This window comes from Arvicanthis niloticus, chromosome 23, assembly GCF_011762505.2.
Source record: "Arvicanthis niloticus isolate mArvNil1 chromosome 23, mArvNil1.pat.X, whole genome shotgun sequence".
In the NCBI taxonomy this organism is placed as follows: Eukaryota; Metazoa; Chordata; class Mammalia; order Rodentia; family Muridae; genus Arvicanthis; species Arvicanthis niloticus.
Genome location: NC_133430.1, coordinates 1,750,480 through 1,763,337, shown reverse-complemented (window position 1 = coordinate 1,763,337; position 12,858 = coordinate 1,750,480). Strand labels below are relative to the sequence as shown.

Genomic DNA, 12,858 nt, shown 5'->3' with positions numbered 1-12,858 from the left:
GGGATGCTGAAAAGAGAATGCAGCCGAAGCCGTAGATTCGGTTCGTAGAGAACCCCTGAATAGTGAAGTGTTGAGATTACTGCTGACTCCTCCCCACTTTTCCTGGCTTATCTAATAAATCCGATCCTAGGAAACTATCCTTGCGTCTCTACTTTCTACCAACTTCACTCCTTTGTTCGGGAACACTTCCGATTCTTCACATTCCTCTCGGCTCTCAGCAATGCCTCTGAGCTGTGCTTGTAACTCGGCTCTGCTTTCTTGCCAGGTTTCCTTCCTTCTCATGCACTTAGTACAAGAACTCTTCTCTTCCTTCCCTACCTTCTTCTTGAATTTGGCCCCAAGGGTCCTAGATAGAGTTAGGATAAGCTCAGCTCCCACCACCTGCCAGCTCAGGACTTGGTTATTTCATGAACTTCTACACTCGCCAACAGGACTATTACTGCCCAACTGGGAATCTTGAGGAGACTGTAAAACAGCATATCTGGGCGGGGCAGCATAAACCTGCAATCCCAGTACTCTGGAGACTGGGGAAGGATGATTTTCAGGAAGATCCCATAGATAATATGAAATCCTTCCAAATGTCTGTGTCATTTGAATGCTAAATTATTCAACATCAACATTTTTAAGATGTCTGTTTTAATGTGATATAAAAACCAAATAACAACCAAAGACTTCTCACCTGCTTGGACAGCAGCTCCTCACAGAGCATGTACAAGGAAATGAACTTCCGGGCCAATGAGCGGGCATCCACAAACCCTTCCGCCACCAACATAATTTCACAGATCAGCTTGGTGTCCGGGGCCACCATGGCGCAGGGTCTACAGAATAAATATGAGCCCTGATTTTAAATGTTACAGTAAGGTCATAGGTGCGTACTGCTTCAATCAGGTGATTAGTCTGCACCAACATTCTCGCTACTCCTACACATGTCATAATGGCCTCTGTCAATCACCGCTAACAAAACCCTTCAGTTCAACTAAAACACTTCCACTGAAGACCAGGGAGATGATGAGACAGCAGAAATGGTAGGCACCTGAGATAGGGGCAGGGTGGCAAGTTTAATGAAAATGCAGGGTTACAATACATTAACTTCCCTCCCCATTGGTGGGGTTTGGTCTCTGCTGGTTTGGTAGAGCTGGAGATTTAAGTCAGAGCTTCAACCACACTGAGCCTGTGTTCTACTTCACAGTTACCCCAGGCTCTTAACTTCATAGCTATGATCTCAGTAGAATGACAGGCTTGAAGTGCTCTAGTAAAGGTAAAACATACTACCAGAATACAGCGACCACTGATGTCTGGAGGAGAGCACCTCGCTCCGTGGTTGGTTTCAATAACCACCAGGCAAAAGACCTCCAAGGCACAAGTATCGGTACAAAAAACGATGAAGGAGTTGAGGTTTTTTTCTGATTTATTTAGCAAAGCGTGATGTATTTTAGTTTTTGAAGCTAGCTGTGCTTAATGGGCAGCTCAAAGAGTTCATAAATGCCTGACTGTCACCTTCAAAACTGCACAAGCAGGGCTGAGGGATGCTTTAGCAGAGCCCCAGGTTGGAGGCAGTAACCATGTGGCTCAATAACTGTAGTTCTAGGGGATCCAGTGTGGGTTTCTGTGGGCACCAGGCATGCATGTAGCACACTTACATACATCCAGGCAAAGTACTCATATACTTAAAATTAAAAATCAAGCAAAACCCTAAATATGTTAAAAACATATACAAATTATTTCTTGCATAGTGCTACTAGGGTCCACCAAGAGGGGCTTTTCAGATGATAATTTAGAAAATGTAGCTTCTGTTTCCTCTTTCTGTGTGGGCAGGTTTCAAAAAGTTCCGTCTCAAAGACTGGAGCCAGAAATAATCAGATCCACTGAAACCTGGTACAGGTGGACCACAGGCAAATGAATAATCAAGCCACATGTTTTAGATTGTTAAGTCTGTGCACCCCAAAACAGTTACCTGTTTCTGTGAATACAGTTACATGCTACTTCACACACATCTGATTTTTTCACCCTGGATATTCCCCATGGGTCTTTGGGCCTAGAGGACTGAAGCCCTGATCTAACCTGACCTCTGAATTATTTTTCATATTTACTATTGATTGTACAATGGAAGAGTGGAAAGCAGAGAAAAGAAAAGGGTTGGCATATAATCTGTGTACACAATAAATACTATTTTTTTAGTGTACAAAACAATGGGTTTAACTGTAACATTTTTGTGCACACACATTCCTGTATGTTACTCATCCAGTCTCCCACTACTCTCCCCAGTCCCTCTTCCCAAACACAACCAGCTTTCATGTCCTATAAGTATTTGCGTATATTTAAATTTAAACTCTGCAGATAAGAAAACATACACAGTGTTCTGTCTTTCTCCTCCTTTCCCACCATCCTCTCTTGGTCCCTCCCTTCTCCTTCCTGTAGGACTTAAACTGCCTTTTATGTGCTGGGACCTGAGCCCTGCGCCCAACACATGCTAAGCACCATACTCAGAATACTGAGCCACCTTCTGCAGCCTGCAAACACTAGCATTCACTGTACATTTACTTTGTATCACGCAGGATGCTAACACCTCCTGACCCTTCTCACTTAATTCTAGCAACTCCAAAAGATGAGTGTTTTTCATATCTGCCTTTACAGAGGCGCAGGCTGATGGGTGTCCCTGGAAGTTTCTTGGTAAGTCGGGAAATTTAGAGACAATTAGAGCCAAGCCTCAAAATGTTCCTGACACCATGACTAACATTAAACTATAAACGATGCTGCAGATAGTCTATCAAATGATATTTATGAAAATGTCAAAAAGGATTTGAAACTTTATGGCCCAGATGAAAGAAGTCCATGAGGTAAATTGTGTCGGAAACATGAAAACACAGATGAGTGTGCTCTGCAGCTGTTACGTTCACTGTTGGGTGGCAGTATTCTCTGGCTGAGGCAACTATGCTAGAGAAAGCTATTATTATGAAGAGGGGAAACATTCAAGATAAGATGTTAGAATATTTGATGAACATTAGGGAACAGAATTAAATACCCATTTTTTTTATATTACCCACTGAAGTTTTCATTTTGTGAATTACATTTTAGAAGTGCTAGCATGAAATTAGAATAAAATATAAAAGAATTATGGATAAATATAAAAATGGATGGATAAACATTTTAGGCTTAAAAGAATTAGAGGAACTCACACTAAAAACTATAAATATTCTTATAATGTAGATAAAAGACATTTAATTCTTTTGAAGGCATGCTAAGTAGTCAAAGACACACTGTTAGTCCTATAGACCTCCTGAAAAATCAACTGTTAAGCCGTTAGATTATCTTCAGGGACCAAGAGGAGGTTGAGCAACACAAATTATTGCTATCATGTGTGAAGTTCGGGGTGTCCTTACAGATAATGCCAGGAAAATGCATGCTAAAACACATGTTAATCCAGACAACAGGATGCATTCCATAAAAATATAGATCATCAAAACGAATCCAGAGGGAAACAAAATCTCAGCAACTTCCTACCTATTAAAAAAATTTGTTACTGAAAAGATTCACATGAAGAAAAATATTGGCCCAGACACCTTCGCTGATTAATTCTATCAAATACTTTAGCAATAAGTAATACCAGTCCCACTCAAAATCTTAGAAGCAGGACACATGATGGCAGCATTTCTCTGATGAAAAGAAATCAAATGAGTTACACAGAAAACATTACAGACCAATATGCTCTGTAGTAAAGACTTTTTAAAATATCTAACAAAATCACAGCATGTTATATTCAGCAAATATGTAGAAACAATGCCTCCTCTTATCCTGAGAACATGAGACTGAAGAGCTACTTATCAGAAAGGCAATTGATATAGTTCGGTAAATCAACAGAATAACAGAAAACATCTAAGAAGCTGTGAAACAACAAAATCTGCTGAGGAAAACACAGTTGAAAATCTTCCAAGCTTTGGCTAAGTAAGCTTCCTTAACTAGAATATTGAAAAACAAGATAATTGATAAATTATATTTCATGATAATCAAAACATTTATCTTTGACGGGCACCATCAAAATTGCAAAATGGAAAGCCACAAAATAGAAGTTTCATACTGTGTGTTATCTAATAAAGAAACTGTATATAGAATATGGCATTACACACACACACACACACACCACAAAACTCTCTTTTTCTCTCTGGGAATAGCCAATAAACACATGAAAAATTACACAAGACCATGAGCCTTCATGGAAATATTAAAGTAAACTCATAATGACATACTACAATTAAGTTTAATTAAGTCATCTAAAACTTACCAACCAATATAATGTCAGCATTGCTAACAATGTTAGATATTTGACAATAGAAAGCAATGGAGTTCTCACTTGCTAATGGTGAAAGTATAAAAAGAGTTAATAGCCTTTGCAATGTTGCACAGTTTTTCTAAGTAAAACATGTGTAGAGATACACCTAGAAGAAACGAAAACGTGTTCATGTAGAGATTTTCATCCATGTTCACAGCAGCTCTATTCACAAAGGCTACGGATGGAATCATGACAAAGTTCATTGACTGGTGAACAGATAAAGGGCATGCAGTGTGTCTGTACGGTAGAACACTCAGTGATTAAAAAAACAAACTCCTGATCAGCCCAGAAACTTGGGCCAATCTCAGAACCCAAACGTTCAGATAATGATGCCAGAAAGCAGGAAGGAAACTGTAGGCCCATCAGACACAAACTTCCCTCCTGCCTTAGGGAACTGTACATGACCCTGGTCTACAGGCATACAGACCAGGTGTACACATCAACTGTTCACTGATGGCAAGGAATAAGGAAACCAACATTAAAACAATTCTTTGGTATTTACAGAACAACTTATTAAAAAAGGAAAGCTAACTCACATAATATTAAAATGTATAAACTTATTTTTACATGAAGAATTACATTCTAGCTATTTTATCCTGCCGACTTCGATCAATTGTTTGATTGTAAAACCATCAATTCTGAGATGCTGCTCTGAGAGCACAGGAATGGCAAAAGGGGTTCAGAGCCACATCAGAGATGGTTGGAAGTTCGAACTCAAAGCCAAAACTCATCCAAAGGCTGTGTGTGTGTGTGTGTGTGTCTACATGTGAGTACACATGTGTATGTGAAACAGTTGTGTGCATAGGCCAAAAATAACCTCTGATGTCATCCCTGAGGCACTGTTCAGACCCCTCCTCTGCTTTTCTCTCATTGTCCTGGGTCTGGCCAAGTTAGGCTAGGCTGGCTAGCCAGTAACTTCCAGGATCCAAAATCAAAACAAAACACAGTCCAAACATTTTGAAACATGTTGAAAAATAATGGTGGTGGTGGTGGTGGTGGTAGTGTGTGTGTGTGTATGTATGTGTGTATGTGTGTGTGTGTGTAGCCTTCTTTTTCTGTTATTAAGTCTTGTTTCTACAAGTACAGTAAACTATGTACATACATTAAGGTGCTACAATTTCTATGTCAGAATAGTCTTGAATCTAAGCCAAGGTGTCTCAGGTAGCACTGGTTATTGCTGTGTTGTGACAACATGTATATGTTCATAACCAAGATTGCAGCGAAGTTCACAGAGATGCATCTCCAATTCATTACACATTATATTCTGAATTAATTCTTGACCTTGCACATTCAGAAACTGTTGCCAACTTTCTATGGTCCCACATTTAGTCACTCGAACCCCTAGGGGGCCATGGCTCACAGTTTAGAAAGTTGGAATTGGCAGGAACTCCAGAAAAGATATATGTAATCCTTAATCACAGCGAGTCATGTGTGACAGCGGAATTAGTTTCCAACTGGCACAAGGGGGCTCCTGAGAGTTTAGGAGCTATCTTCCCAATCTGAGCATTTGTGCATTTCTCAGTTAGATGGGAGCATGTCGGCATGCCAGATTATACCTGGATGATGTAATGGAAAAGCTAACAGTCTTGATGGGTACTGGAGATGCACCTGCAGGACCTCCTATGCCAGGCTGCTGGTGGTGTATATATTGGCTGAGTGATGGGAGAAAGGAGGTCAGTAGTGTATTTTAACCATCATCTGGTAATTTTACATCTAAGACTCTAGTCTATGGTTGGGGGAAGAACTCAGTCACTAAAGGCTTTGCCACACAAGCTTGAGGACCTGAGTTCAGTCAGTCTCCACCATCCATGTAAAAGCTAGCTGCAGTAGCACCCACTTGTATTCCTAGTGCTTGGGAGGTGGAGACAGGAGGATCCCAGAGGCTTGCCAGCTTCATGGGTGACCTCCAGCATCAGTGAGAGATCTTGCCTCAAAAAATAAGGAGGAGAGCCTCTGACGAAGTCGCCTCTGACCTCCATGTGCACACATAAACCCAAGCACATACACGCATATACCCAAAGGCTCTATTCTGAAACAAAAATAATTTTAATAAGAATATATATTCATAGCCTGCTACTTTAGTATCAAAAGCTAAAACAAAAATAAGCCTGCAGCAGCACACAAAAGGATCAAGAAAATTTAGATGAGCCATAAGAGGGATTATTTTTTAGAGTTATAGAAAATGATATTTCCAAAGATTTTCAACAGTATGGTAAAATATGTATGTCAAAATATTACAAGAAGAAAACTAAATAAAATCATGCCTCATATATCTTAACTCTATAAAATGACAGAATAGACTAGAAAAACTATAACAATCATGACATCCAGTTGGCAAATAACTTCTCTTTATACATGTCTGCATTTACCAAATACTTTATAACTCGCGAAAGTTCTGTTTACAATAAAACAGCAATGAATATTAAATACTTGGAATTAAATAATAATATTATTTAATAATATTAAATACTTGGGATTACTACATATCTTTTACATACTGATTTGAGTGCTAGTTTCAGTATACAAGGGGTGAAAGTCTATCATGGAGAAAATGATCTCTATAAAGATCATGAGGAAAATTATCTCTATAAAGATCATGAGGAAAACTATCTCTATAAAGTGATCTCAGATAAGTTTTCCACAGGAAATTAAATTCTCTGGTAAAATAAATGACATGGTCAGAGCAAGCCAACGTTAGGTGGCATAAGTGTACCGTGCGTGAGCTGCAAAGCAAGCACTTGCCTGAACAGAGCTTTGAGGTTTTCTGGTAATTCCGTTCGACCAGCATATCCTGGGTTCAGAGTGATAAATATTCCAACCGATGGCTTCAGTGGGATAGTCTCTCCAAGAAATACAAATCTACCATAAAGAGAACGTTGATGGAATTAAATGTGTTCACTGAACATGAATGCACACTGACAAATGCAAGCCACTGCAAAATGCAAATGTGTATTAGAAAGCTGTTTGTCCTGGGTAATTTTCTTTAAGATTCATAAGCATACACATTTCAAATGTTTTGAAGCATATCTATTAAATAGCCCCCCCCCCCCATTCCCGTCTAGAATCACAATTCTAGAAAAATAAAAAGCTTTTATTTTTCCTCCCCATAGCCTAAAATGGAAGCCTGGAGAGTTGACTACTTAACCTTTAATGAAAGGTGATGACATTTTTGCCTTTACTTCCTTGAATGGAGCACTGCACAGAGAGTACCCATGCTCAGAGGAGCAGGAGGAAGGACTCTCTGTCCAGTTTATCTATTTGCTCACTCAGCTGGCCTCCTCTTATTCACTAAATCTCTACTAAGCATCTCTGCAAGGTAGGACAGTCTGATGGTTAGGACAGCAGGACAGTGGGCTCTGCTGGGCTCAGAGAGCAGAGTCATCAATGCCACACATTAAGCATGACAATTATACTCTTTGTTCCAGTTTCCTCATCTATGGAAAAGGGAGAATAATCCTACCTGCTGGTGAGGATTTGAAAGAATATGAATATAATTGGTTAACACCACAATACCCAGGGCACAGTGAATCCTCGGCAGATATTAGGTATGAGTACTGCTATCTTCACCATGCCAAAGCTAGGAAGAAACAACGATTTTCAAAAAGAAATTATGAGTGCCCGGTTAGACCTTTGATGACGAAGGCAATAAAATTGTTACCAGCAAAGACTTAAGTGCGATAAGCTTTCAGACAGGGCCAAACCCTCAAAATGTAAGGTGATCTCAGAAAGATCTTTTGAAGGAAGGGGAAGGCTGAAGTAGTATCTCAGAGGAGGGAGGGCAGAGACACAGATGCCCCAGACTTCTGGGGGATTTAAGTAGCTAACAGCAGGTGATTATGTGGTTCAGGTTAAAATGGAGAAATCAGGATTTTGCAAAATGTCAAGGGAAGGCAGGCAAGCTCAGCTCACAGAGGCCAGGTGAGTGTGGCCAGGGTCTATGCATCTCTCTTCTAGCATTCATAGCAATGATGGGAGGAGCCTTCAAGCAAAGGGAGGAGCCTCTAACAGGTGGACTCAGCTTAGAGCTATTTCTTAGAACCTGCAGGGTAAGGTAATCAACTGAGACCTTGAAGAAGCCTTGCAGCCTGTTTATGAACAGGCCTAAGGAAGAAGAGAGAGGTCTCAGAAATGAAGGCAGAGGCACCACCAAGTATGCCTGGGAATTTTCAAATCATTTCTGACTCCATTACATAAATCTGCATGACAAAGGACGGCCTCAGATGACTTCCGGATTTCCTCAGATAATGGGATTCTGAGTAAAAGCCAAATATGGCTAGGGATCAAAAGGAAAAACTTCAACTTCACTGACACAGAACCAGAAGTGGGGTGAGTAAGGCAGCAGGCATCTGGATGTTGGAAGCCAGTATTAGTAGGACCCTGAGAGGTTTCCTAAAAAGTGGAAATGCACTTCTCTGACAAACTGGAAACTTCTAGAACAAGTGCACAGCTCTGAGAAAGGGATTGGGGTGGGAATCCTTCATCAGTGGGCAGACTGGAAGTGTTCTCATGCACAAGAGAGGCAGCTGAGTAAAACACCCTAAGCATGGGAGAGATGAACAGACTGGCTAAGCACAGCTGTATTCATGGAGGGAGGCTACCAAGAGAACTACAGTCACATGGTGTATCCTGCTTATTCTGAAATTTTAGTCATCGAACTCCAAATGCTTTGCTTTTGGAATAAGGTGCTACAGGAGAACAGGAAGGTGTCATTCGGGGGGGGGGGGCAACAAAGCAGGTAGAGATGGAAAGTCTGGCACTTTGACTTGGGTATATTAAATGACTGAGACTTAAGAGACCTCAAGTGGATTCTTGAGTTGCCATATGCAGCCATTTCCAGAAGTCTAAAAGATGAAGGGAGAGGAAGTGTAGGTGCCTGGGAGTGACAGCATGGAGGTAGACAGAGCTTGGGAACTGGATAAAGTCAAAACGGAGAAGGTGGAGTCAGGGGAACGTCCTGTAAGCACAAGCCTACGAGATCCAGCCTGTCCAAATCCTTTCCATCAATCAACATGGGGCTCTGGAAAGGGAGGTCCTGTCCTTTCCAGGCGAGAGGAAACCTGAGAAGGGACAGTGTGAGGGAGGAGAACAGAGGGAGAGGGGTGTCCTAAGCCTTGGGTGAAACAAACTTGAGACTTGCAAGAAGGCCAAGAAAGATGAATATTGAAGCCTCTTTATGGACCTCAACACAAAGCTACTAGTAAAAAAAAAAAAGTGGTGGGTTATTTAGCATTACTATTCAAAATTTTATTTTATCCACTTAACAGAGATAAATTACAAAATACTGAGAAGATAAGGTTATCTTCTGGTTGTTTGGTGTGAGGGAGTGGGTAAAATGAACCGAGAAAAAGAAGGAAGAAAGAAAAGGAAGGAAGGAAGGAAGGAAGGAAGGAAGGAAGGAAGGAAGGCAGGAAGGAAGCCAGCCAGCCAGGTAGCCACAGGCCCACCTCCTTCTCCCGTGCCTGATGGCGTCATGAATCATCTTCACCTGCACTGCTACCACGGACAGAACCTCCACAGCAATGCGGTTGAACTCATCAAAGCAGCCCCACGCTCCCGTCTGCACCAGTCCTTTATAGATGTTTCCTATGGACTACAAGGAGGTATCATGGTCAGACTGGAACAGAGGATTCTGAATGCTTGTAGGCCAAAACAGCCCTGATCTAAAAACCAAAGCGCTCCAGGATCCAGAGCACTGGGTACCAACACGACATCACAAGTGGAGACATCTCCACGTTGTGAAATTTTGCTTCACTCACAAAATGACTCAACCTATTGAGCAAAGTCACCCTAAACCTGCAATAGATGCACAAGTAGATACAAATGAATTGCATGTTCAGACTTGGACTGTAGGCCCACACTACCACGAAGATGAAAATATAGCAAAACTGGAAAAATTCAGAAGTGAGAAACACTTCGTGGCTTTGAGCATTTCGGACAAGGTATTCGACTCTTTCCAAGTAGGGTTCATGTGGCTAGAACACATTTTATGCATTTGATAACTTACCCTGTAATCCATTTGCTCAGAGCAGTTGAATACATAAACCATCATGCCCAGGGCACGGCCAAGGTCTTTGGTGGTTTCCGTTTTCCCTGTTCCGGCCGGGCCAGCCGGAGCCCCGCTCATGGTCAGATGAAGTGATTGAGTTAACGTGATGTAACACCTTCACACAACAAAACACAAACACTGCAGTAAAGCCTGTCCTTGCATGACACACTGAGGATAAATGATTTTCTTTTTAAAAGTGGCTAAAAAGCCAAGGCCTAGAACAGTGTAAAAGCAAAAACTACCTGTGAGCTTTGGACTTGTTCACAGTAAATGTGAGTCAGCCTTCTAGGTTGGCCACTTAAGACAAGTAGAAAAGAGTGTGCGGTTTTATTTACCCACTGTCTCATCTCCTAAGGGCTGTGCTTTTGAACACAAATATCTTTATTTGTGATATGATTGGATATCTGCTACTTCTAGGTGATACTCCATATTATTAACATGGTAGACAGTATCTCAAAGTGTGTGTAGACTAGTGAGGAGGAAGAGGCTTAGATGTTGATAAATTAAACAGTAAGAGCTGAGATGTGCGTGTTCACACACAAGTGAGCGAAATACATGCCTACTTCAATACAGAAGGTGAATGCAAGCACACGGCACTATACTGACTATAACACCACAGTCAACGCATTTTAGAAATTTATTTGGAATGTGTTGCACATGCATTTAGAGCCTGACACTTATTTGGGTAGGGAGAGGCCCAGAGGTTCTGAGACTAAAAGTCTCATTCAAAGGATAGAACTTAATATCTGCAAAACGAACCAATACTAACAAATGGTAAGGTCCTAAAACAGCTAATAATCGTTACTTGGAGTCTCTATGTTATTTCTGTGTTAGTACGGACAGCGACAGTCTTGCCTAGAGTTGTGAGAACAGGGACTAAGATCTAAGATCTATTCTGTGGCTCATCAGATACCAGCCTGAAGCCTTCTGACCTCTGCATCCTGAGGCCTCTTATCTACAAAGTGAGGCTTACTGTGGGGCTGCATGGAGAACATCCAGGGGAAAGCTCAGAAGAGTTCAAAGCGCCATACCAACAGAAACAAGGAGAAAATGGGCCATAGCCCTTCTGTCAGATGCAGGTTGAAGGGCGTTTCACAGAAAAATGGAGGAGAAAGACTCTTATACCAGGAGCTGAGCCCTCTTTGTGCAACATGTCTTCTCTGCCTGTCCACAGTAGGAGCCAAGTGCCTAACCAATGTAGTGTATGCATAAACGGCATTTCTAGGACACCTGCTTGGGGACGCTTCCTTTGGACCATTGACTGTAGCAACCGGGGAAGCCATATTTAGTTAGTCAGCCACCTCTTAGCCCATGATCGGGCATGCTCATCTCTAGACTTCCTACAGTGAGACATCAGCTTCTGTGTTCACTAAAACAGTGAATTTAGTGTTTTTTTTTTTTTTTTTTTTTTAATGACACCCTAGCCAGCAACATCTTCACCACTATCGATACTGCAGTACCAGTCTGTCACTGGCATGCTGGCCAGCCTATCTCTGAATGTGCTGACATAAGGGGAGTCGGCATTGGCCCCCACCTAACTTCCAAAGAGATGTCCACATCAAGTGGCAAATGAGACAGAATGGATTCACTTAGAGGACACCACCATGCTTACAAAAATTCACAGGTAAGCCAGCAGATGAAGGGGAAATGAGACACACCATCCAATACGCTTTCCAAAATTGCCTGTGTTACAGTGAGAACATGCACTTTTTAATCTTCCAAATGAAGCACAGAGGGAGTTTTCCATTCAAAATTTACTAAGCATCCAATTGTACACATTGGAATAATTTGCACTTTCCCCTCTCTTCTCCTGGACCTTTACCTCTCTTCCCCTTTTCTCTCTTCACAGTGGCATGCACACAGTATCTGTGGCTACTCTCAGGTAATTATGTCAAGCTATGGCGGTCAATTCTTTTTCATGAAAACTGTACTTAAATGAATGAGGCAAGGTGATCTGTGGTTTTAGGTAAAGTTAAGGAGAGTTGATTTAGACATTTCCAGAATCTGTATAATGTGTGTGTGTGTATGTGTGTGTGTGTATAATTTGTAAAATATATATATATTTGTAAATATATATAATTTGTAAAATATATATAATTTATATACATATATATATAATGTTATTAATGTGTATACAAATAACCCCAAAGCTAGAGAGAAAAAAAATCTTACCAGCCTCTCTAGGGTACCACAAACACACAGATGTTATACAATCTGTCTATACTTTGGTCATAGGACATAGTTAGAAACACTGAGGTAGGATTTCCCCCAGCCCCCACCAAATGTCAAAAGATTAAGTGTGATTTCTCATGCCACATAATTAAAAAGAGTTGGAATATTAATAAAAGAATTCACACCCAGGAGACATTTTTACCTCTGTGACATTCTATGCATCTATTTATGGATCATGAAATAGCAATGCACTTTTGGTAGCAATCGGTTGGCTGGCCCTATGCTTTCCTTAGACCACTCTGGCTGCCTTCCT

The 12,858-nt window shown here is 41.1% G+C and overlaps 1 protein-coding gene across 6 annotated transcripts in view; it reads right to left on the bottom strand.

The window, feature by feature from the left end:
• Positions 1–12,858, bottom strand: part of Dnah11 (dynein axonemal heavy chain 11) — a 290,461-nt gene that overhangs the window by 158,728 nt on the left and 118,875 nt on the right. For 5 of the 6 annotated variants that reach the window (XM_076920922.1, XM_076920924.1, XM_076920923.1 and 2 more), the window contains exons 33-36: positions 10,332–10,488; positions 9,772–9,917; positions 7,070–7,186; positions 680–818 (exon numbers count right to left, since the gene is read on the bottom strand). In XM_076920922.1, coding sequence (XP_076777037.1) covers positions 680–818; positions 7,070–7,186; positions 9,772–9,917; positions 10,332–10,488 — 559 coding nt within the window. The remainder of the gene's footprint in view (positions 1–679; positions 819–7,069; positions 7,187–9,771; positions 9,918–10,331; positions 10,489–12,858) is intronic. The other variant, XM_076920927.1, reaches the window with a different exon arrangement.